General features: G+C 47.9%; 1 protein-coding gene across 1 annotated transcript in view; it reads right to left on the bottom strand.

The window, feature by feature from the left end:
* The window catches only part of AIFM3 (apoptosis inducing factor mitochondria associated 3), a 53,302-nt gene extending 37,927 nt beyond the window's left edge, over positions 1-15,375 (bottom strand). The window contains exon 1 of the mRNA XM_063143840.1: positions 15,305-15,375. Coding sequence (XP_062999910.1) covers positions 15,305-15,335 — 31 coding nt within the window. The 5' untranslated portion in view covers positions 15,336-15,375. The remainder of the gene's footprint in view (positions 1-15,304) is intronic.
* Positions 15,376-24,647: the final 9,272 nt, after the last annotated feature.

Genomic DNA, 24,647 nt, shown 5'->3' with positions numbered 1-24,647 from the left:
CATCTTATTAGTCTGAATGGGATGCAGAAATAGAAACGCCTGTCATGTTAAAAAAAAAAAGTCTACCTCTATGAATCCCATTTGTATTTGCATTTTAATGTCAACAAAATTGCTTCGAAAAGCCCCAAAGAAAACAGAAAAAAGAGACCTTCCCCCCCACCATTAAAAACCTTGCTGTTTCCCGCCCCCCGCCCCCAATTTAATAGTAAGCAGAAGTGGAAACATTAATCAATGAACTAAAACTCTGATTGATTGGGACAACTTTACTGATGAGACAAATTGCATGAGCATGGGCAAATTTTAATTGATGGTGTGTACATACTCTTCTGGTTCTGGCATGTATGGGCGTACAAGAATTTGGTTTCCATTTGCTTAAGAACAGAGATGGCAAAACATACATTGATAACGAGAGAAAGGTCTACATCTATAGCCGAATGGAAACCTCTGATATAAATTATGTATTTGTGGATTCAATGTATGAGATAAAGTTAAGATAGAAGAAAAAAATGAATCTTATTGTGTGAAATGTAATTTTTAAATTTTTTGTAAGAAACAGAAAGAAATGATGTATTTGTTTGTGGAATCAGTGTATGAGGTATAGTTAAGAGAGAACAAAGAAATGAATTTATTGTGTTAAATATAAATATAATTAAGGAATGAGAGAAGATAGTTCGCATTTCTGACATGAAGAAAGTCAAAAGTACACATTAACCTTAGATTTTTTTATTGTATTCCTGTGTGTATTTGATGTTTGTATTGTATGTAATGATTTCGTGGTTTGTATGTATGTCTTTGATGTTGGAAATAATAAAAATTTAAAACAAAACAAAAAAGACCAGTATGTGCCTCTTCACACTCCCAAATGCAAAAGCACATTTAATGGGCAAAGCTGGAATATTCCTGCACTTGCAACCACATTTGGGGGAAATACTCATTTTCACACTTTCGTCAATGCAAAGTACACATCTGGGGCTGCGCTTTAAAAATTGTGCAGAAACCTCACAACCAGGTGAACCCAACTTCAAAGTGGAACTCAAAAAACCTCCCTCACCTCGAGGCTCGCTGATTCTCCTACCCCTTCTGGCATGTTGGATGAAAAAGCCATCAGACAAGAAGTGGTTAAATTGTACCGTCTCCTGCTTCGTTCGGGATCTTTCCCTTCCGGGCACTTGTACCAAGGCATGGAGATACACAAAATTTTAATTTAATCAAGTAATTAATTGGTTCAAATGCAAATGATTAATTTTTTAAAAAACCCTCTTTAATCAGTAGACAGCCCTAATTATTAGTATTTAATCCTATCATTCCATGGCGATTGAGTCCTCATTGAATCCATTCATTATTTTCACCCAGGATTGGTGGTTCACCGGCTGACCCATATTTACCGAGTTCATTCCGTTTACTTTTTTTAAACCTGGGCATAGTGGCGCCAGGTCTTGTCCAGTCCTCTGGAACAGCCTCAGTATTCCAAGATTTACTAAAAATCAGTCTGCTCAGGGGTGCAGAGAGCTCCTCGGCCAATTCTTTTAAAACGCCTGGGTGCACGTTATCTGGTCCTGCGGATTTAAAAACGTTCAACTTTAGTAGATGCTGTTTCGTCTTCGCTGCAGTAGGAATAGAATACTGGCACTGTTAAATAAGAACACATCACCCGTCTGGTTTCCCCAGCATGGAACGCCTTCGTTCTCCAGTACCGTTGTTGCCAGTTCTGAGAACATAAGAAAAGGGCCTCAACACACGGGGGGAAACCGTGTTTGCTTACCGTTGCTTCTCTGCCCACACGTTTGCCCCTCATTACTTCCTCTTTCGAAAGAGGAAGCAAGCAACGTGCCCGTGGCCCATTCAGTGGTCCGTTTTGATCCCGCTGCTTCTCCTGCACGCAGCAGGAGATCGCAACAACTTCCGTCTTTAAAAATAAGTCGGACATACTGGGGTGTTGTTGTTGTTGTTTTGTCATGCAAAGAAGGCTAGAAGGGGCGGGAGGTGCGTGGGAGGTGATGACATCATGAGAAGGAACTGTGAAAATCCGTGAGTGCCCAGTAATGGAAGGAAAGGAACCTCTTGTGCAAGCACTAAGTCATTACTGACTCTTGGAGGGACGCCAGCTTTCGCTGACGTTTTCTTGGCAGGCCTTATAGCGGGGTGGTTTGCCGTTGCCTTCCCCGGCCGTTATTACCTTTCCCCCAGCTAGCTGGGTACTCATTTTACTGACCTCGGGAGGATGGAAGGCTGAGTCAACCCAGCCAGCTGCCTGAAACCAGCTTCCACTGGGATCAAACTCAGGCCGTGCAATAAAACGCTCGTCTGACGGAGCTCAAAGTCCGGCTACTAGAACAGACCGAAGGCCACCAGATCAACTCCAGTTTCACACCAAGGCCTGACCTGCCCCATGTTCTCCCAGATGTCCTCATGGGACGTCCACAAGCAGGACGTGAGTCCCATCGCCTGCCCCACTGAGCTTTCGCTCCCCAGCCACGAACATGCAGAGGCAGCGTGCCTTTGGCCTAGAAGGCAGCCTATGGCCATCGTGACTAGCAGATATTGATAGCCTGATCCACCCATGATTTTCTCTAACCCCTTTTTGAAGCCATCTAAGTTGGTGGCCGTCACATCTCGGGGAAGCCAATTCTGGAGTTAAATTACACAAGTACTTCCTTCCTAACACATCTACTTAACAAAAAGTAAAGAGAGAGATCAAATTGAGGTTGCAATCCTATACACCGACCTCCTCCAACCTGCAGTCCCCCAGATGTGTTGGACTACAACCCCCATCACCAGCCAGCACACCCAATGGCCATGATGGTTTGGGGTGATGGGAGTTGTACTCTAGCTTATCTAGAAGACGCCAGGTTGGGAAAGGCTGCTGTACACACTTACCTGGGAATATGTCCCATTGAATTCAGTGGGACATACTTCTGAGTAGGCCGGCATAGGATTGCGCCATGAAGCAGAAGTCACAGGGGGTGTTTCATGCACAGTGTCACAGTTTCTGTCAAGGGTGGGCAAGGGAGGTTCCATCCAGGAGATTTATACATAGGCTCAAACGGAGATATTTTGACACACCCGCAGCTCCATCACTCTTTTTGCTGGGAAAGTCAACTGAAAGAACACCAGTATCAAAGGTTGCATGCCTCTGTACATCAGTTACTGGGGAACATGGGTGGGAGGGCGCTGTTTCATTCATGTCCGGCTTGTGGGATTCCCATTAGGGCAGCCGGGCAGCCACTGTGTGTCCAGTGCTGGACTAGATGGACCCTTGGTCTCATCCAGCATGGCTCTGCTTACGTTCTTATGTAAGGCTCGTATTTCTAAATGACAAAACAGGTGGTTCATACCTGGATGGAACAAGGCCAGCTGAGTCTGACTCTTGAACCCGGATTTCCCCATCTGGCTATCAAGCCCTGACGATGCCCGTTCTAAAAATCATAAGCTTCACTTTCCCCTGTGCTTATTTTCTGCCTTGATTTCTCTTCCTTCGATTTCCACACTACACCCTTTTTCTAAAGAGGGTTCCGAGGTAGGAAGCATTGCAATACTTAAGCCTGGGTTGGGCAACTTGTGGCCATCCAGATGTTGTCGGGCTCCAACTCCCATCATACCTCGCCATTGGTTATGTTGGCTGGGGCTGATGGGAGTTGCATCCGACACCACCCTCCCCTTCCCTGACTTAAGCTGAGTGATGAAACATTGAATCCTTTCATTACAAACAGGAATTGCTGATTCAGCCCCCTGCAAAAAGAGCTTTTGTGCATATTTGGCAAGGTACTTTGATTTTTGCAATAAGCATGGTTTAAAATGAGTAGGGCAGGTTTCTCCTTCCACACCTTCCCCCAAATGCATATCCGGGTTGAAAGCTGGGCCAGTGGACACGGGTGGGCGCCACCTGCCCCATTTCCTGGTCCACGTGTTCCACTGGATGTGCAAAGGGACCTCTGGACCATTCTGCTGGCAGGGGGGTGGACTGCGTGAATGGACGGGGTGCACAGGCTTCCATGGGAACCCAGCCTGTAAGCCCTCGCTCCGTCATTCTGCGTGGGAAACAGACCCACCGCAGTCGCTCAGTGGGAAAAGGAAAGAGGACCTGCACATGCCCAGGGGCACTCTTAGCATACTCCTGAGCTGCCGTCTGTGGATGCCCTCTGCGTGTGGACATCCCACTTCCAAGCAGTGAGACGTTCCAGGGGCTGCAGCGCTTAGCCAAGACTCCACTTCCATAGAAGGAGGTCATTGGAGACTCGCGGCATTTCTGTGGTATAAGATTTATTCACAGCTGTATACAGGCTGAGCCTGAGAAAAGGCTGCACAGCATTAACAGATATCGCCAGATCCCTGTTCCAAAGTCAGCTCTCTGCAGCCTCTTCTGATCTGGCACAGACTGACAGTGACACACACAGGGTGTGTGCATACATCACGACAGCCCAATGTGGGTTAATTTATCTAGAGGGGCTGTTGCACTGTGCCAGGCTCCCATGGGACCCTGCCTTGCCGTAGCTTGTTGTGTCTTGCAAACTGAAATTACGGGTTGTTTGAGGGTTAGACAACCCTTAAATAACCTTAGAACAAGCCATGATTTTCAGGGTCATTTGTAAACCACCCCAGCCAGCCACCTCACTAGGTTTGAATGTCATGACGACCTGAGGGTAATTGTGCGAATTCAGCTGCTTGCAACTGCCAGCCGGGGAGAGGAAGAATAAGCCACCATGGGTTGTTTTCCCTTGTGATCACAGGAACCCAGTCACAGAGTTGGAAGGGATCCTGGATCTGTTTGCAGTCAAGGCATTGGGCTGAAAGGTAACCCAGAAGGTCATTCAGACCAGTCTGAAATCCTTTGCAGGCTGGTGGCTCCAATGTCAATTGCGAGTAGTGAATCCACTCCGGGTTTCCGTCAGAACCAGTTGGAAGTCTAAAGGAGCTTTCCAAAATGTGAAGCACCACGTTTAGCTCCTCTAGAGTTCTGACTGAAACCTGGAATGGATTCACCACCCCACTGACATCAAGAGTCACCAGTCTCCACTGCCCAAACCCATAACACACAAATTCCTGGCAGTGCAAGTGGGCAAGCACATTGTTGCATAAAGGCTCTCTGCACTTGCTCAGAGACACTCTCTGCTGGCTCACACACTGCAGGGCTGAGCCCCAGCAACGGAGAGACGTGCTAGCGGGGGCCCAGCTAACTCCTGTGTGCCTTCAAAGAAGTTGTGAATGAGGCAATAAGAGAAATGCCGTCACATGCCACAGATTAAAACCTCGCCGACTGTGTTGCCATAGAAGATCCGTCCCTCCGCGCGCTCCAAGGGGCTTAACCTTTCGGAACTCAGTCCAAGGATAACTGCGTCCTGCCAACTGGATTGAGGAAAAGTTAAGAAACTTGGTCTTTCTAACCCTCTTACTTTTATAAATCTATTCTCTATCAAAAACAACAAGTCATTTCCTTGCCTGATGAGGGACCTCCCTGGGGCAACTTGGTCCTATCTCATCCATGCACACGCACACACGTGCACACGTGCACACACACACACACACACACACACACACACACACACACACACACACACCCTGTGCTTAAGCAGCGCAAGGCCTCCCACTCACCCCACTCAAGCAAAATGATACAGAATAGAAACACACTGGGGGCGGGGGGGGGGGGGGAGAGAGGAGGCTGTGATTTTTAGAACTGCCCTCGTGAGAACTTTATAGTGTGTGTGTTGGGGGGCTGAATTTGGACTCTCTACTACAGAGCCTAATTCAGCTAATTGAGAGTCAGATGCCTTGTTGCTCCATGACAGTATGAGTCATCTGGTTCCCCAGACAGAAATAAAGAGCCTTCGGGACTCTATTGCAGCTGATTTTCAAAATGCAAATGGCAATAAAACCGTGGGTAAGTCAGAAGGCCAAAGGGGCAGGGGTCACTGCCTTCGCGCCGTGCTTGGGAGCTTCCCCGAGCCCTCTGGCCAACCACCACTAGGAAAAGAACACCAGAAGAGCCCTGAGGCTGGATCAGACCAAGGGTCCATCTAGTCCAGCCCTCTGCTCACCAGCCAGCCATTGGCCAGGCACCAACAAAGCAGGACACGGTGCACCACCACCCTCCCACCCATGTTCCCCAGCAACTGTTGTATATAGGCTTACTGCCTCTGATACCGGAGGTAGCACAGGGCCATCAGGACTAGTGGCCATTGATAGCTTTCTCCTCCAGGAATGTATCTATCCCCTTTTAAAGCCATCCCAGTTGATGGCTATCGCTACATCTTGTGGTAGGGAATTCCATAGCTGAACTGTGCACTGTGTGAAGTGAAGCTAGATGGACCTTTTCTCTGATCAGGCAGGGCTGCTCTTAGGATTAATTTTTTAAACACATTTTGCCTAAGAGAAAAATGCACAATAGTTCCCTCATGCAGTCAAAAGCCTGGACCCTGTCAATGAAGGAGAGATTGTGCTCTCTCCCCATGCACCCACACTGCTTTCAGCCTCAACCCTCTTCCCTTCCCTTGCAGGCTGAGGGGAACACTGAGGCTCAAAATATTATGGGACAGGGGCCATTTCCCCATATCTGCATGTGAGTTAGAGCAAGGGTAGGTAACCTGGCATCTGTGGGCACTATTGTGCCATCGGACACCTCTCTTGGAGTCCTTCACGGTGCCCGACCCTTCCTACTTTTTATTTTATTTTTTAATAACAACATTTCTTGTGGACAGCTGGGATCGGTTCAAAGCGAAGTGTGGATCTTTGGGTGCTCCCACCTTCTTGTCCCATGGATGCCTCTGGGCCACGTGTGGGCCTCGGAGACATTCTTAGGAAATGAAGATGGCAGGGGGCTGCAGGCCAATGCTTCCATCTGCAGGACACCCATTTTGTGGTGGTGCCCAGGACAGTTGCTCAAACGGCTAAATATGCCCATGGGCCCAACGAGGTTGGCTACCCCTGGGTTAGAGAGAACGGCATCTGGCAGGCAGAATACTGAGGCAACAAGACTGATAAAATAGATTGAGATGGGGGGGTGCCTGAAAGAAGACGGGCACAGGGTAAGTCCAGTCTCCATATCATTATGAAGTGACTCACAAGTTAGCAAGAGCAAGGAAGAGCCAAGTCCCACATTTATGAGTGGAGATGGATATAGGACGGCCCTTTCAACAGGCTGGATCTGTTTAAAGTTAAGTAATCCTCTACTTTAAAAAGCTGGTTTAAAATTCTGCCCTCAACAGGGGCTGAGTATATAGGTTATGGCACAAATATGTGTCCGTCCGTCCCCGGTGCTGCCCATGTCTCTCCCAAGACTGACTCCGCCCTGTTTTAGCCATTCTGCATCTTCACCGCTAGAACAGCTCCACCTGCCGAGTGTTCTGCCTGCATATCCAGGGTGTCCCAAGGTGGATTTTCTGTGGCAGCGGCGTATCTTATGTTCTGTTGATGTAGAGGGCTTAGGCCGTATCCTAAAGCCTCTCAGCTAGCAGATCTCAAGTACAGGACTGCGTCCTAAATCTTTAGAATTTACAAGCAAAGCAGAGCAAATGTCAGGCTTTGAGAACGCCTGGAAAGTTCCTTTGCTGGTTTTACTTTTGTAACCCCACACTCAAGATTGTACTCTGCAATGTAAGATAAGCTTTGGCTGGCTGTCAGAATTAAATGCTTGGAATTTATAAGCGTGTATCTCATATGCTGACATACCACTGTTTCAGCAATTTTCATGCTTTTTGCTGCATGAGTGAATTTGTAAGGGCAGTAAACTCTTAAACAGAAGGGTTTTTTTTTATCCTAGAATATTCCCGTTGTTTGACAAAGAAATCCACCAAATTACATGAGCCCTTCGGATGGAAGATAACAAAATTTAACTTCACCAGAGTTCTATTAATGATTAATTTAAAGTGCACTTTAAAGTAGGGGTGTGCACTGACCACAAGATTTGGTTTGGATCTCCATTTGTAGATTCAGAAAACCGTTCAATTTGCTTTGGACCAATTTGGAGGTTATCTGACTCAACTAAGTAAATTTTGATTCAGAAATCAGAAGCTTCATGCCTCCCATTGAATGTAACTGTAAATCAACAAATGACTATACTTTTTTTTTTAACTGATTGACAGAATGAGATGGAATCGTAGGTGTAGTAGCCCCTGGTAAAGCCCTTGATGAAACATGACAGACAAATAGGTGCAGAAGGTAGATGCTGTACATAAGCATACATGAACATCCAGCATTTTTCAAGCAAGCACCCAATGCTACTACAACCTCCCACATCCCACTCATGCTACAATATTTTTTAACATCGGGGCATTGGAGGTTATGCCAGGATTAAACAACCTTGCATAAGCCTTGGTTTGTTGTAGCATTATGTGCATAACCCCCAATGGTCGGGTACGCACAACACGCTGCAACCCCATTAGGGGCTGCACATTCAAAAGGGAGCGGCTCACTGTGGGTTAAATAATCTCAGACCGTTATCTCAGTAACTCTTACATTAATCTTGCACACAGGCAATTTTATTACCCTGATAGTATCCTTGCTTTTATTATGATCTTCAAAACTTGTCCAACTATGAGACATCAAATGAATTGAAGCCATGACCAAGACATCAAAAGATATACAGGGCAGACTGCTCAAGGAACCGGGTTTTTTTATGTGCAACCAGACACAACATGTGCAGGTTCAGGGGGTGGAGGGCGTGGAGCATCACTCCCAAACAACATTTGCTCCTCTAGAACCCGAGAGATTTGTGCAGTTCAAAAAAACAAGTTCAAGCAAATAGATGGATGATGCTAGCTGATATAAAAACTGAATAATATCTTTGTGACAAGTGAGTAGTCCAGGCTCCTGTAGAACCATACTCCCTGATGGTGTACCCATTTCTCCTCCCAAAGACCACCCCACAGACTCTGCTGCTATTCTACAGAGTATTCACTAACGTTTCCCAAGATGAATGAAATCTTTGCAAAACATAGGGACCTTTTTCCTGACAAGTCATGTGAAGTTGTCAATGCTATGATAGGGGCAGCGATGCCAGAAAATATCCAATAAAATATTCTTAACAGGGACCTTAGTGGGGCAAAGCTACCCGAAACAGACATGTCTGAAAGTCTCAATACAACAAAACACAACAGCCAGCCAGGTTCCCAATGAAAAAAAGAAAAGAAAGAGAAACCCTCCTTGAAGCTATTGAAGCTTCTGCCAAATGCAACAAGATAATGGTCAGGGACAAAATTATTGAGCTTTAAGAACAAAGAAGTCTTCTGTCTAGCTGGGGGGGGATCAGAGGAGGGCAACCAGGATGATCAGGGGGTCTGGAAACAAAGCCCCAGGAGGAGAGACTGAAAGAACTGAGCATGTTTAGCCTGGAGAAGAGAAGACTGAGGGGAGACATGATAGCACTCTTCAAATACTTGAAAGGTTGTCACACAGAGGAGGGCCAGGATCTCTTCTACATCATCCCAGAGTACAGGATGCGGAATCATGGGCTGAAGTTAAAGGAAGCCAGATTCCAGCTGGACATCAGGAAAAACTTCTTGACTATTAGAGCAGTGAGACAATGGAACCAATGATCTAGGGATGTTGTGGGCTCTCCCACACTAGAGGCCTTCAAGAGGCAGCTGGACAGCCATCTGTCAGGGATGCTTTAGGGTGGATTCCTGCATTGAACAGGGAGGTTGGACTCGAAGGCCTTATAGGCCCCTTCCAACTCTGCTATTCTATGATCTAGATCTATCATTGTAAGGAGATATCAGCCACATATTGACCTCAAGGAAGCACTTGGGAAATATGGGTTCTCAGCTCTCCCAAGATGCCTCTTCACTCTAGATGGAAACGTAGCATCCATCTTCTTACACAGAACAAGTCAAAAGTCAGCCGTGCCCCAGACTGAACACAAACACTCACTCACACTTCTCTTTTCTTCCTCATCATACAGCCCTCCAATCCACAGAACAACTCACTCAGGCAATTTCCTGTGGTGATAGGACACACCAAAAGGTCCTACTACCATCGAAGGATATTCTGTGCCTCCCAGGATAAGAGAAGGAACAAATGCTTTTTAGCTGTCTGCCCCATTGTCTGCTTTATCCAGTCTGATTGCTTGTGGCCTACCAGAAGCATGAAAAAATAGGAGCATCAGCAGAGAGCAAAACTCGCCATATGCTGAAGATACTGCTGGACATTCTTCTCTTTGCGGTGTATGGAATATGTGTTAGAAGGATGACTGCTTCTTCAAGAGTTGAATTCCTGGTTGTTCCAAGATCTCATGTAGTCTAAGAAGGAGATGAGATGAAGCCAGAAGGAATGTTGTGTATATTATTTACTGTTTTACATTGTTCTGATTTTACCTGTACGCCACCCTGAGATCCCAGTGATATAGGTCATGATTCAAATGTTTTAATTAATAAATAAATAAATAAAATGTTTGTGCATCTGTTCCCCCAACCCCAGTTTTTCTTAGTTTTGTTTTTAATTTCCCTCTCTCCAAATGAGGTTTCGTTGGTGTTCATGCCGCCTCTTGTGTTCTGCATTTGTGATGTCAGATTCCTAGCTCTGAGGACTTTCTCCCACTCAGAGTAGGCTTCTACGTGTCATGGAATGTGACTCCAAGCAAAAAGGCATGTGCGCGCACACACACACACACACACAGAGAGAGAGAGAGAGAGAGAGAGAGAATGCTGCAAGGTGGATTCCTGCATTGAGCAGGGGGTTGGACTCGATGGCCTTGTAGGCCCCTTCCAACTCTGCTATTCTATGATTCTATGAACGCACAACTGTGTCACAGCGGCACACGCTACAAGCACGAATTACTATCCCCCATGTCCCACACCACATTTTCCTTAAAAGAGCCTGCGAGGAAACGAGCCAAACCACAGATTAGGGCTGAAGTCAAAAAATGGATTATCCAGTCAAATAATTAAAGATGTATAAAGCATTTATGCATTTTACAGGTACGGAATAGAGACAGATAACTTGAAGGGTGGGAATTCTCTCACATTCACTCAAAATACTAGAACCCAATGGGGTCATCCCATGAAGCTGACAGGTTGGAGATCCAGGACAAATAAAAAGAAGCACTTCTTCACACAGTGCATAGTTAAATTATGGAACTCACTACCACAAGATGTAGTGATGGCCACCAATTTGGATGGCTTTAAAAGGGGATTGGATAAATTCCTGGCTATCAATGGCTACTAGCCCTGATGGTTGTGTGCTATCTCCAGTATCCGAGGCAATAAGCCTGCACAATGTCCTGCTTGTTCATCCCTGGCCGATGGTTGGTTGGCCACTGTGTGACCAGAGCACTGGACTAGATGGATCTTTGGTTTGATCCAGCATCAGGGCACTTCTGATGTTCTTATGCCGCACCCGTCTCACTGCCTCTGGGCACAGTCACATGGCACGCATTTAACCCATGATAGGTGACAAGCCACTCACTGGGGTCTTGGTTGGGGCACCTGGCAGATGTTCGACTACACCACCCCACAGAGCACTGGTGGTTTCCCGTCCCCTCCCCTCGGTTCTTTGCGCGGCACCACCAGGATCCCAGAGGACTTGGCGGGAGAACCCATCTTGCCTGTCGCCAAGTCCCTCCTCCATCGCGATCCCAAATGTGCCCCCCGGTCAGTGACATCCCCTCCAGCTGTGTCAAAAATGGCATGTTGGAGGGGCCATCACTTGCCCCCTTCCCTGGTCTTTTTTTCTTCCTTGTGTGATCGGTTACTGCTGTTGCACTACAGCGATTCAGCGGCTGTCCAAATTAGAGAAGCTTGACTCAGGAAGGTTATCCGCTGGGTTCAAGGGCTCCCCTTGAACTTTGAGTCCTCATTTGCCCGAGTCCCCAGCAACTCTTTTCCTGGGTGCCCCACACACTTCCCTGCTTTTTGATCCCTGGCACTTTAACTGTTCTTTGCTGCCTGAGGCCAAGCTGACCAAACCCCAACCCTGGCTACCTCCACAGCACCTGAAGGCAGCAGACTGGCTCTCTTCGGGGGTGCAGGGCAGGCTGGGCGGAATACCTACATTTCTATGCTCCTGCACCGCCCCACCACTCAGCAACTGCTGTCTAAGGCAGCCGCCTCACCCTACCTAATGGTAGAGCCGGCTCTGCTCATCGGGTATTTCTGAAATCCAGCCAGGTTACACCCTCACTAGGTGGATTCTCCGTGCCAAACTTCACAGAGGCAGGACAAATTGTCTTGGCTTTATGATGAACAGAATGTTCAGGTTGCATAATGACAAAGCCAAGACAACTTGGAGTCACACTACTACGGCAGCTCCGCCTGAGAAGAGGACTGCGTCAGCTCCGTCAGTCTACCGAGGAGGTGCAGCGACGAAAACATGAAGATAAATAAATAACGACAACCAAGATGAATAAGTAACGGCGCGAACCTTGCCAACTCAATTCCAGGCACCCAAGGCTGCAACTCTACACTCTAGATACATTTACCAAGTGCTCTGCCTGCGATGCGCACCGGTTCCTCCCACACAGTTACTGTGTCTTTTCTGTGGCTTCACGAGAAGGGGGCAATACACCAACAGCGAGAGGCAGGGGGAAACAGCCCCACATCCACCCACCCCTTCCGCTCCTCATTACATTATTCCCTCTAACAGCAAACTCAGGTGGCTGAAGCGCCTATGTGTTTGGAGGCAAAACAGGGGCGCACACCCCCCCCACACACCACCTCTACTTACTCAGGGACTCTCTAGGTACGGAGGACTAAACAAGTTTGTAAATTAAGAGGAACATTTTAAAAAACACCCAAATGGCCCAACAAGCACTGGACTTACAGAAGGCGGGTGGCAGAAGAGCTGAGGCTACAGAGAGTGGTGAAAGGCATCTAAAGGATCCAGAAATCAGACAGACTGTGCGAGTCTATTAATTCAGTTGGGACATGAAATGAGAGGGTGTCAGATGAGAGGGGGAAATAGAGGGTAGGGGGAGAAAGGGAACAGGCCTGCTCACCCCACCCCCTCCCAGTTTACAGCGGATATTCTGGAGGGGGGATTGTGGTGGTGGCATACCATGAAGTTCTTAAAAACTCTTTGCTCTGTGTTACATGGGGATGTTTCAGGAAGAAGTAAAGGAAAAAGGACAACTTTTCCCTTTCCCACTCCCTAGAGTATCCTATATATACAGCTTCAGGATACTCAGGTTCCAGGCTGGAAGGGGAAGGCTAGAGGAGGGTGTCGTTTTTCTCCCCTGGCCCTCCTGAACCTCCCCCCCCCCATCTCCTAAGAAGCCTGAGACAGGTTGCATCTGGGCACTGCATGACTGGTGCACAGGCTGTGCTGCCAGGAGAAGCATGCTAGAGTGATGCATGGAAGAAAGGAAGCTGAGCTCAGCCACCTATTAATGCATTCAGCCCCTGAGCACAGAAGAACTAAGGGCTGCTCAGACCCTATACAAAGGCATTGACCTGGATGTTGCCATCAAGTGTAGCCTATGGAGATACCCTGCAACACTTTGTTATGAGCACCACTGGTGGCTTCTGATAAATAAATCCTCATGGTCTAAAAAGTAAGTCCTAGGGGAACAGAGGCGGATAGACCAGGTGCAAAGGAAACAATCCAGCAGATATTTATCCAATACAAAACTCACTGAAATGGACCAGAGCAGGGCAGGAAGTGCTCCAGCACAGCTCCCTGTTCCTTTTAAGGCGACTTACACAGGAGAACTCTGAGGTGGATTGGGCCCTACATTTCTGGAAGGAAGGCTGGGCTTCTCACTTCGGTTATCAACATGCCTTGGCTCAGCCCTGCTGGGAGATCCTCCATCGCTGTCTCTATCCAGGGTCTGCTTTTCACTGTGGCAAACATTCCCCATCACCACCGTCAAAAAACAACCACCACCCTGTGGATATTAGTCATCAGGATACTTTTGGTGCAGCAATGAGAAACCACATGAGGACAGAGGCAAGCTGACGCAACAGGGGACCTAGACATGTCATTGCTCTGGGAAACGTAGAGCTAAATTAAGCAAGCTTAACCACTCAATTAAGCTGGAACTGAGAGTTGAAGGCAGCTGGAAATTTGTTCCTGGCCATTAACAAGTGACATGAATGACTGTGGACATGGCCCCTTGGGGCTCGAGGAATTTTAGGGCTTTATTATTATTATGTTTGGAAGGCAGAAATAGCTACATTTACTAGACGTGGAGAATGTGCATTCTCTTGTTCTATTTTTTTAACTGTTTTAATGATTAATTAACTAACCGTGCTGAGCTCCCATCTTGAGCTTCCTGGTGTACAAGGGGATCCGGGCCCTCTCCCGTCCAGGCAGCGACCAGGTCTTGCGCAAGGTCATGTCGAGAGCCCCAGAACAGACAGGGGCTCAAGGAGCCAATGGCCTTCGAGGGGCAGCTGGAGCCCCTCCCAAGGGGGCTGCAATGTCGAGGGACACAGCCCGCCTGTGTGGGAGACGCCGACATCACCAATGTCAGCCCCACACCAAAGCGCCAAATCAACCACACAGGGCATCTTGGGCTGTCTGAGCCTTCCCCTCTATTAGTCCTGCTCAGGAAGAAGAAGCGAGCATTGGTACACGCTCTGGATCACAGTCATGCCAAGACCCAGGAAGAAGCAGAGGAGCGAGCTCCACCATAAAGCTCTTCAGCAGCTACCTGGAAGTTGCAGGTGCAGCGGATTTGTGGGTTCCCCAGAAGGCCACGCGCCCTGTCCCCTGGGTTCCAACAACCCCTTCTCCCAACAACCAATCATCTGGTGGCTTCCTGGTTCCTGTGTAGGATTTTTGTGCCATTTTAAGGGGCTGACGTGCCTCTTCTAAGGCTAAGTGACTGGCTGTAAGAGTTCTGAGCTACAATATGCTGGTATTTTTTGCATTTCTGGCCCCTCCCCCTATGCATTCAGCCCCACCCACAACTAAAAGGTGACCCCCAAGAGCCCTCAGGCTGAAAATGGTCCCGTCTCCCCATCCTAAAGAGACATTCAGCCCCACCTATGCCAACTCCAAAATTCTACTCTATTTTACCCTGGTTCCTGTAGTTTTCCCAGCTGTGGCAAATCCTCGGGAAGAGATGCTCTCCCCTCCCACCACCCACCTCAAGATCCCAGCATTCTTAGTGTTGCCTCCCACCCTCTCCATGCGCTTAATGTTTCATTAAAGTCACCGGCATGCATTGTGCTTGCATGAAACAAAGTTCTCGGAGGATTAGCCAACCGCTTCAATAATCCCCCCATGTAAAAGCAGAGAGAATTAACATTCTCTACAGAGCTCTCTCCGCGGAGTGGCCTTCTGCATGCATTGACCTAGTTTAATCGCAGCTCTGAACGATGGAGGCAACATCGTGGGGGCAGTTTGGGCGGAGGGTTTTTCAAAAGCAGTTCACCTGGCTTGGGTTTGGAGAAGCATCCTCCCATGATGAGCCAAGCCGACGTACGTAGTCCTGGAAGGAAAGCAGGGGTGAGTCAGACCGTGGCGTCGTCAGACTGGCCTCCAAAAGGTGTCGGCCTCCAAACCAGTGAAGCGATCAGGAGCCGCAAAGAGTCACCATGGTGGTTGTGGCGGCGGCAGCAGCTGGGACCTCTGCCGAAAATGGCCTTCTGTTACCGCCACGTTTGGCCTTCCCTCATGACCTAATGAAACAAAAAGCTCAATTAAGGAGTAGTAACCAACACACTTCTCAAAAGCAGCCAAATAAAGTTGTTCTCTCTGCGCGTTATTTTTTAAGTTAATCGGCGTAGCGCATGTGTCCCGTGGATCTGTGGGACTGACATGCCAATGAATGGATTTCAACTTCACGTGGACGTTAGCATCTCGGGTTTTCTCAAGCAGCCTTTCCCAACTTGCTGCTCTCCTGGTGTGTTGGGACTGCAACCCCCACATCTCCAGCCAAGCCGGGCCACTGGGAGTTGCAATCCAACACATCAGAGGGCACCAGACTGGGAAAACCTGTTTTAGAAGATCCCAAATGATAGCAGGGGAAAACACGAATGTGTGTTTGCTGAAGGCCCAGAAACCAAGGGCATCCCCAGACAATGTGTAAAAAGATGTATGGGAGCTTTTATTTATTTTTCTGCCCCCATTTAATTGATTACTGCGCTCATTCAGTGCTTAGCACTGACGGCAGCTTTTCCTCCTGGTGCAAATAGCAGCTGGAGCAGAGGAAGCCGTCGGGATTGGGACCACAGCAAAGGGTTAAGTCCCCTCCCTCGCCACAGTCCAGATCCTGATCACCTCCCCAGATGCCATGTACTTTTTTAAAAAACCACCAACCATTCAACTTCTAATTGCACGATTACCATCATATCCAGTTTAGCCCTCCATATTAAAAATTCCTTGGGGGCAACTCTAATTTAGAGGGCGAAAAAAATAAAAGATATATTTTCCACACGAAATAACCCAACAATGGTGTAGAACACATTCTTGGTTTCTCTTGGAAAAAGAGGCTCAGAGCTGCCCATGAGGAAGAGTTATCCTCCTCCAGCCAAGTTGAGCTATAAATGGACATTTAGGCACCTTTGAGGTCCTGTCCTTTCTCGTTCTTGCATTTGGTGCCGTCCCTTCGTTCTTCCGTTGTAACCAAAACAATCGGAGAGAAATAGACTCTGGTCCCTCTCGTCAAAGAACTCACCCCATTATCTAAGTCATCCAAAGCTAATTTCAGGGGCTTTCTAGTTCTCACTGACCATTGGATCTTTTGGGAAGCCCAAGTTCCTTTTTTCAATCCTTTGGATTCAGGCTTCTGAAGCTGGTTTATCTGCCTGCTCCATTCCACTCCGAGCAATCTTCAAATGAAGCACGTTTATCTTCACGAGGAACAAACAGAGGGGTCATAAAAAAACTCAGCAGGAAAAATGTGCTCTGCCTAGTTTCCACCGTGCCTTTGACCCAGTGCTGTGAGGACACATTAGAGGTGAGGGGGGCCTCAGGGCAAGCCTGTCCGAGACGTTTTCGGGGAAAGGGGCCCTGGCGTCCCTTGGCAGGTTCTCAGGGGTTCCTTAATGGGAGATTAATAAGGGTTGATGGACACACACTGCCTGGCAAGGCAGCTTCACCAAATCGCTTTTATTCAGCCTTCCACAACCCGGTGGCCTCCAGATGTTTAGGACCACAACACCCATTATCCTTGACAGTTGGCCAAAATATCTGGAGGGCACCATGTTGAGGTAGGCTGCTCTACTTTTTCTTTCATGTCTCTGCTGACTGGGCAAGCAATAAAGGTGCAATTTTTCAGAACTTGAAGGAAGTTTTAAATAGCAACAAGAATGCTGTGTGGCTAAGGAAGTGTGCGAACACCCAAGAGGTATAAAATCTTATGTACTGTCTGGAGGATCTTCATTTGCATCAGCTCCCTTCTGTCCCTGTTCATGGTTTTATCCGGGGGCCCTTTAAAAATATATCAATGGGCATCCTGTCACATAAAACTGAGTTGTAAAAATATGATCCTGGTTATTAGTATTACATTCAGATCCTGCCTTTTCCCCTCTTGCAAGGACTCCAAGGTGGCTTATAGACTCCTTCTCCTCTTCCTCCTCCTCTCCATTTTATCCTCACAACAACCCTGTAAGGCAGGTTGGGCTGAGAATTAGAGCTTCATCCCACATACCTGTTTCCCTCAAATTATCCCCTACAGTGCCAAGCTGTCGCCATTGTTGTTGTTGTTGCTACTGGGCGGCCAGATCCTTTGCATACCAGGAAATGGGCTTAAGGGGGGAAATGTAAAAAAAGGGGGGAAATGTAAAAAAATCATAAAAAATCAACGGATGACCCAATCCGATTCAAATGTGGTATTGCTTAAAGCTCTCCTTAATATATATTACTGTGCCAATTTTGATGTCTTTATCTTTAAAGCTTACGCAGATGTAAGCATTTGTTTAATTTTTCTTCAAATCCTGCTCCTGTGCCCCAGTGGCAGCTCGGAAAACAACAAATGATACGCTTGAAAACTAGTAGCAAAATATTGCACTTCTTTTGCTTAAGAAGCACAATTAAAGCAGGATGCATGGGAGTATTTCACAATAAAAGCAGACTATAAGCTGGAAAACTTTGGAGTCCTTTGCACGCAATTCACAGTGATTGCACAGTATAACGCTGGTGTGATAAAGCTGTTAGTGACTGTCCCAAAGTCACCCCGTCAGCTTCATGGCCCAGCGGGAGCCATGAACCTGGATCACCCCAGTCCCAGTCCAACGCTCTAGCCACTACACCACCCTGGCTCTCTTTGTGGAAATCCCACGAATTTTCTTTTGCAATTGACACCCGTGATGAAGGCCTCATTCTTTATAGCCCGGTGTCGAGCCTCTTTCAGACCGAGTGCTGGATTCAGATTCAGAAAAGCTCTTGTGGTGGTGGTGGAGTGAATTCCAGTGGTGGGTGGCCTAAAGGGAAACCATGGGCAGACGGAATGGGAGCTTCTGTGTGCCTTGTCTCCTCTCCTTCTGGGAGATGGTGCAGACTGGGTCCAGATGGAGAGGAATGCATCAGCAGCAGCAGCAGCAAGGAGGAGGAGATGGGGTTGAACGCACACACCCCAAAGCAGGGCCCCCGGCTCCTCCATCTTGAGAGGGAGCCTACCGAGGCAGGGCTGCTGTCTGTCTAGCCCACGGCCACCTCAGGCAGCGTCTTTTGCAGTGAGGGCTGTGGGAGAGCAACGGATGCTTCCGGGAGGCCACGACAGGGCAAACCGTGTCCTGCAGCCCATCTCCCGGCTGCAGTTCCAGAAAATTAGTCGCCAGGTTATACCTGTTCATCAGCCAGTGATAGCAGGTTGATTTTATCTCCTTTTTCAAGTCAGACTGACAATCTTCCAAAATTAATCATTAAACAAAAGAGGCAATTAAGATGTCAAAGGTGCGTCAGTGAAATGCTCATAAATTTCATGGGTGCAGAATTGCACCAAACATAAAAGGGAGAGCCAAAAAAACCAAACACAACCCCTCACGTACAACACTGGGGAGAGACTGAGATGATGCATAAATTGGGAAGAGACATAGCAGAAGTTTGTAAAAATCACAAATGGTGGTGGCAGGGAGAAACATTTATTTCTCTTTAAAGACAAGAACATAGGAATCACCCAATGGCATTGGGTGATTCCCATGTTCTTGTGTTTAAAGAGAAAGAAATGTATCTCCCCGCACCACCATTTAAATGGAATAGATTGACAATCTATTCAGGACAGAACTAAAGTCTCTCCACGCAATTAACGTACAGGGTTTAGTGCCCAAATTTGTGGCGATGGCCCCTAACTGAGGGCACAATGCTATCAGGACAGCCATAGCCTCCAAACTCAGTTTCCAGCCATCCAGTGCGGAGCGGGAGGCCTGGCCAATGGGATCTCCGCCCCTGCGCTCCTATGGTTCCGCATTTAGGCTAGACGGGCTTTTTCACTCTGTGGAGGTGGGAGGGAACGAGGCTGGGGAGGCCAGAGGATACATGATCAGCTGGCCTCCTCAGTCACCTTCCCTGCTCACCTGCTAGCAAGCCCCCCCCCCCCCGCCCCGAGAGGCAGTCCTCTCCACGCTGGCTGCAAGGGGAGGGGTGTGTGGATCCAGATCCAGGAACGCTAATCATCCTATGGATCTCCAGACTCTGCCCAGGGCCCATAGGATTGCTCCCTTGGATAGCTTCTTCCTTTTTTAGACAAATGCAGGGAGAAGAAGAAGGCCTGTCATTAGTCATGATGACAGAGGTAAAAATGTCTCCATACCCCAAACGAGTAGAAACAACTGGGGCTGGGGGCAACTTGAACTTAATCTTACGTGGTGCCCTGGACCTAGGGGGCTGTCTTCATGATGCTGGGTTGGTGTCGTCTCCCTCTTCAACCCCACGCTTTCCCTCTCCTGGGGTGGCACTGGGTAATCCCAACGCCGAAGAGGGAGCCTGCGGTTTCTGGGCAGTCATCCGGGTACCACAGCCGTCCCCTGCCCTCTTCCCGGTGGAAGGCGACCAATTGCTGGTCACCTTCCACCAGGCGCACACGCACGCACACACACACACACACACACACACCAGATTGATCCCAGACAGCTGTACTGACATCGCTCTGATTGAAAAAGTCAGGGTAAATCCCAACTTTATCAATCCACAGCTTTGTGGGAAAGCCCCCCCCCCCCCGGTGGCTGTGAAGCTGCGCCTGCTTCGTATACCTGAAGCAGCACAGATCTGCAGCCGCCGCGGGCCTTTCCTTGCATACAGACAGCCCCCTAGTGCGAGATGCGAATTGTTGAACCAATTTGAAATAGTGGCCATTGCTTAATTTCAATAACCCTCTGCAAGTGATAGTTCAGACCTCTGGCAACGATCCGTCCCTTCCCTGGCAGCCCAATGCATGGGAAGGAAGAGGGAGAGAGAGAAAATGGAATGGCAGAAAGAGAAAGGGGGTAAAAAAAAACCCCACTTCCACTTCCACCTCTGGCCCTGCTCTCTGCTGGCTCGGGTCCACCCACTACTGGCATCATGCGACCTCCGTTAGATTATCCGCCAGGGAATGTGGCCCTCAGCGGAAAAAAGGCTGCCATCCTCTGATGTAAACTTCCTGGGCAACTTCCTTTGTTTGTTTGTTTCTTACCAGTTCTCTTGTTTTAGGGAAGATTCCTCTTTTGTAGCAAAAGGGGACTGGGGCGGTGGGGACCTGTTGCTTTCACCCCTTGTCTGGGAGCCTCTGACTAGCTTCTGGCGGGCGATGGGCAGAAACAGAATGCTGGACTAGATGAACTTTGCTCTGATCCATCAGAGCAATTCTGATGGTCTTAAATATGTTTAAAACCCAACACCAAAGAAATCAAATATTTATCTTAAGGACTTTGTTTAAAGCGCTTTGAATAACGCAGAGACAAAAAAAAATCTGAATAGAATTCTTGCAGTATCCTCCAGAAGGGCTCATTCAACAACCCACCCATCGCATCTTTTTTTATTAATCTATTTATTTTGTTTCTTTCTTTTCTCTTTTTAATTTTATATTATACCCACCCATCACATCCGAAGAGCACCAAAATGCAGGAGCAAGTTGGAACCCAGACCCAAAGGCAGTGGAGGCTGGTGGCCCAGATGCCAGTGGGGAGGAGATTCACTCCGAGTTTCACTCAGAACACTAAAAAAGCTATCGAAGTACTTGGAGAGCTCCTCTAGCATTCTGACTGGTTCTGATTGAAACCCCGAGCAGATTCACTGGCCCACTGACATTGGAGCCACCAGCCTCCACTGCCCGAAGGGGAACATCTGCCCAGAGGTTCTCCTGTGCACACCTCACTGAAATGCACGGGAACTGCCCAGTTCTCTCCATTCATTACCTACAGCTTGCTTGGCCTGTCTTCCACTCAGGAAACGCTAACCAATCGTGAGCAGAGCATGGCCTTCTTGGTCATGGCACCCATCTCCTAAAACATTCTTTTCCAGGGATGCCCACCAGGGCCAAACATTGGATTTCTGCCTAAGGGTAAAAGCTTCTTCTAAAAACATTTTTCTGAAGGCCTATTTGTTTCATTGGGCTTGTGCTACATTACTTTATTTATTTATTTATTTATTTTATTACATTTTTATACTGCCCAATAGCCGAAGCTCTCTGGGCGGTTGCGTGTGCTGTTGTTTTCAATGCTGCTGAGGCTGGGGTTTTGTTTTGTTTTTAATCCCACTTGCTTCTCAAACTGTGTGCCTGGGGAGATTTGCCTGTGTGCCAAAAGAAACTGAATAATTAAAAGCTCCTGCTGTCAGCTTCAAAGCAATCACCAACCCCAGAGGAGGTGGGTGGAAAAAGGGAGACCCTTTGAGCGAGATGCTGCCCTGGGCCTCCTCCAATCCATCTGTGTTTTCGGGGGGGGGGGTCAGTGCTTGGGGGGGGGCTGAACAAAGAGCTATACTCACTGCCCTCGGAGGCGGCTCTCCGCTGCATCTCAGCACAAGCCGAGACACTCCTGCTCTAAGCTTGCCTTCTTCCCAGTAAGGAGGGGGCCTGCTCTGAGGAGAGCCTCCACTACCTGCTTGCAGAGTTCACCTTGCTTGGGTGTAAGGTGTGGTCAGATGGCCCTAATTTACGGAGGGCCATCTTCATCAGAAGGCCTCCTCTATCTGAAGGACTGTCCAGGCCAAGTTGCTGTATAAAGATAAAGAAACCTAAGAAGGGACAGCAGCTGGGCCTTGCAGGCGGAGGAGCAGACACACACAGGTCACCTGGTCACCGTGAATATATCCCCACTAGGGTAGTCCTCTTGAAATTATACTAATTATTTTTGACATTTGCATCGGTATCTATAAAATTACCCCGTGCAACTTTTATGGAAATCTCTACTTTTTGGGTGACGCATCAGTGGCCACTGTATACAAAGAAATGAAGCGCCCAGCTTCTCTACCGTACCTCCCTTATAAATTCAGTAAAGGCACAATCCCATGTTTACAACTCCCAGCATGGCCCAAGAGAAGTGGGCCTCAGCTGTCAGACATTTGGGGAACGCTTGACATGGTCATCATCTTCATCACTGTAGAACGTATGGGAGACATCAGACGAGTGTTTTATCGCACGCTCGCTACTGTCCACTTACAGTGTGGCGTAGTGGTTAAGAGTGTCGGACTGGGAGTCGGGAGATCCGGGTTCTAGTCCCCACTTGGCCATGGAAACCCACTGGGTGACTTTGGGCCAGTTACATACTCTCAGCCTAGCCTAGCCTATCTCACAGGGTTGTTGTTGTGAGGATAGAAATGGATTATATACGCCGCCTTGGGTTCCTTGGAGGAAAAAAGGCGAGGTATAAATGTAATAAATAAATAATGTGCACACGTCCTTTAGACGGCGACATCCGCTTCCAGCTCCTTCCGCTTGTTTTTCCATCACAAAGAGACCCCTAATCCAACTTTCTTTTAAAAATAGAAAGTGCCGCGATCACCTGCTCTGTGCAGGAAAAGCGGTGCGATTGAAACAGGTCCTGAATGGTCTTTGTTTACTTCCTTTTCTCCCTCAGGGCAGAAGAGGAAGTAATAAGGGCAGAGAACCGACAGTACGGAAATGCTATTTTCCCCTGTGTGACAACGCTCTATGAAAGAAAGACCAACAGCTATATTGAAACAGAAACTGAAGGGCCTTACCGAGAGGAGAAGGGCCCTCCTTTACAGAATTCTATCTCTCCTTCCTATTTTCCCTTTAACCCATAAAGAGCCATAACATATCATGCCATTGTTGTTGTTGTATTTATTTAAACTTTCAACACTCAGTGGCCAGCAAGAATACAATAGTCAATACACAACCAAATACAAATAGGATAGTTTGGTTTCCTGGACCCAAGGTCAGAGACAGCCCTCTGACCTCGGAACCAAGGAGTCTGAGCTCTCCACCCTTCTCCCCCTCAGTGAGAACCGTGTGACCTGGAAGAGGATTGAAAGGGGTGGTTCTGTGGGCGGAGAGCTGAGGGAACTGGGGAAGCGGGGATACAAGCTATCTCCAGTCTTCCACAGGCTCCGTCCCTCCCCCTCCTCAACGCCTCAGCTAGATGGGCACCAACACCCGTCTAGCAAAAATGCAGAACGAGGGGACGGGGACACACACGGTGGCAAAGATCACATCCGCTGCACCTCCTGCTCTGCATGGGATGCCTATCAGCTGCCACGTTCAGAGGATGATGGGCATCCTGATAGTATTGATGTGTGTAGAAGGGAATTTCATTCTGTGGAATAATTGTGCCCTTACCTTTCAAAGGGCTGAAATTGATCTTTAATTAAAACAAACACAAATCAACATTAAAAACCAAAATAAAATATACAACAGTGGGCTGGTATGCTCAGCTGTGCAAGAGGAGTCCCAGCTTAAACCGAAATCCTGGAGAAAACAATTCACCTAAAGGCTATAAGAGAGTGAGCCAACAACCCCATGCAAGTTTTGACAGAAGTAAGGCCTACAGCTCCCCACTTTCTCTTGCGTGGCCCGGCCATCAGGAACATGCTACTGTCTCATCATCCCCTTCTTTCCCTGCTGGGCACTCAATCCTTCCTCAGCTTCCCAGTTTGTGGTGGCCTGTGTATAGTTCCCCCTGGTTTGTACATCACAGCAAACGATGGTTATCGCAAAAGAGGAAACCGCAGGAGTGCATTGGCACAGAAAAAGGGAGGGAGGCAACCGTGGCAAAGCAGCATGTTCCTGACGGCGAAGGATGGTTTGACTGAAATGCCTGAGACAGGCTGGATCGCCTTCTCCCGTACAGTCCGCCCCACACACACAGGTCCTCTGGGGAGAACTTACTTCAGTCAGCCAAGACTAAGCTGACATCAGTTTCCCAGAGGACCTTGTCTTCTGTCGCCCCTGGATTATGGAACGGCCTGCCGGAGGAGGTTCGTAATATTAACTCCCTCTGTGGTTTTAAGGCAGCTTTGAAGACTAGCCTTTTCCAGCAGGCCTACCCAGATTAATGTAAAATCAAGAATTTTTAAAAAATGTGTTGATTCCTGCACTAATGTTGTTCCCCGCCTCGATCCAAAGGGAGAGGCGGGTAAGAAATAAATAAATAAATAAATATTATTATTATTATTATTATTATTATTATTATTATTATTATTATCTGGTGGCTTGAGGTGGGGGCCGCATAGCAAATTTCCCCACAGGTAAAAAGCACCAGCAGCCCAGGAAGATGGGTGCATTGCAGGACTATACGATTTGGGAGTACGCTTCTCCACTTCCTGCCTTGTACTGGTGTAATCGTCATTATAGATTTTTAGAATGAGAAGAGACTTTCTAACCCCTGCTCAGTGCA

The sequence above is a fragment of the Elgaria multicarinata genome, chromosome 18 (genome assembly GCF_023053635.1).
Source record: "Elgaria multicarinata webbii isolate HBS135686 ecotype San Diego chromosome 18, rElgMul1.1.pri, whole genome shotgun sequence".
Classification (NCBI taxonomy): domain Eukaryota; kingdom Metazoa; phylum Chordata; class Lepidosauria; order Squamata; family Anguidae; genus Elgaria; species Elgaria multicarinata.
This window is presented reverse-complemented; position numbering and strand designations above follow the sequence as displayed.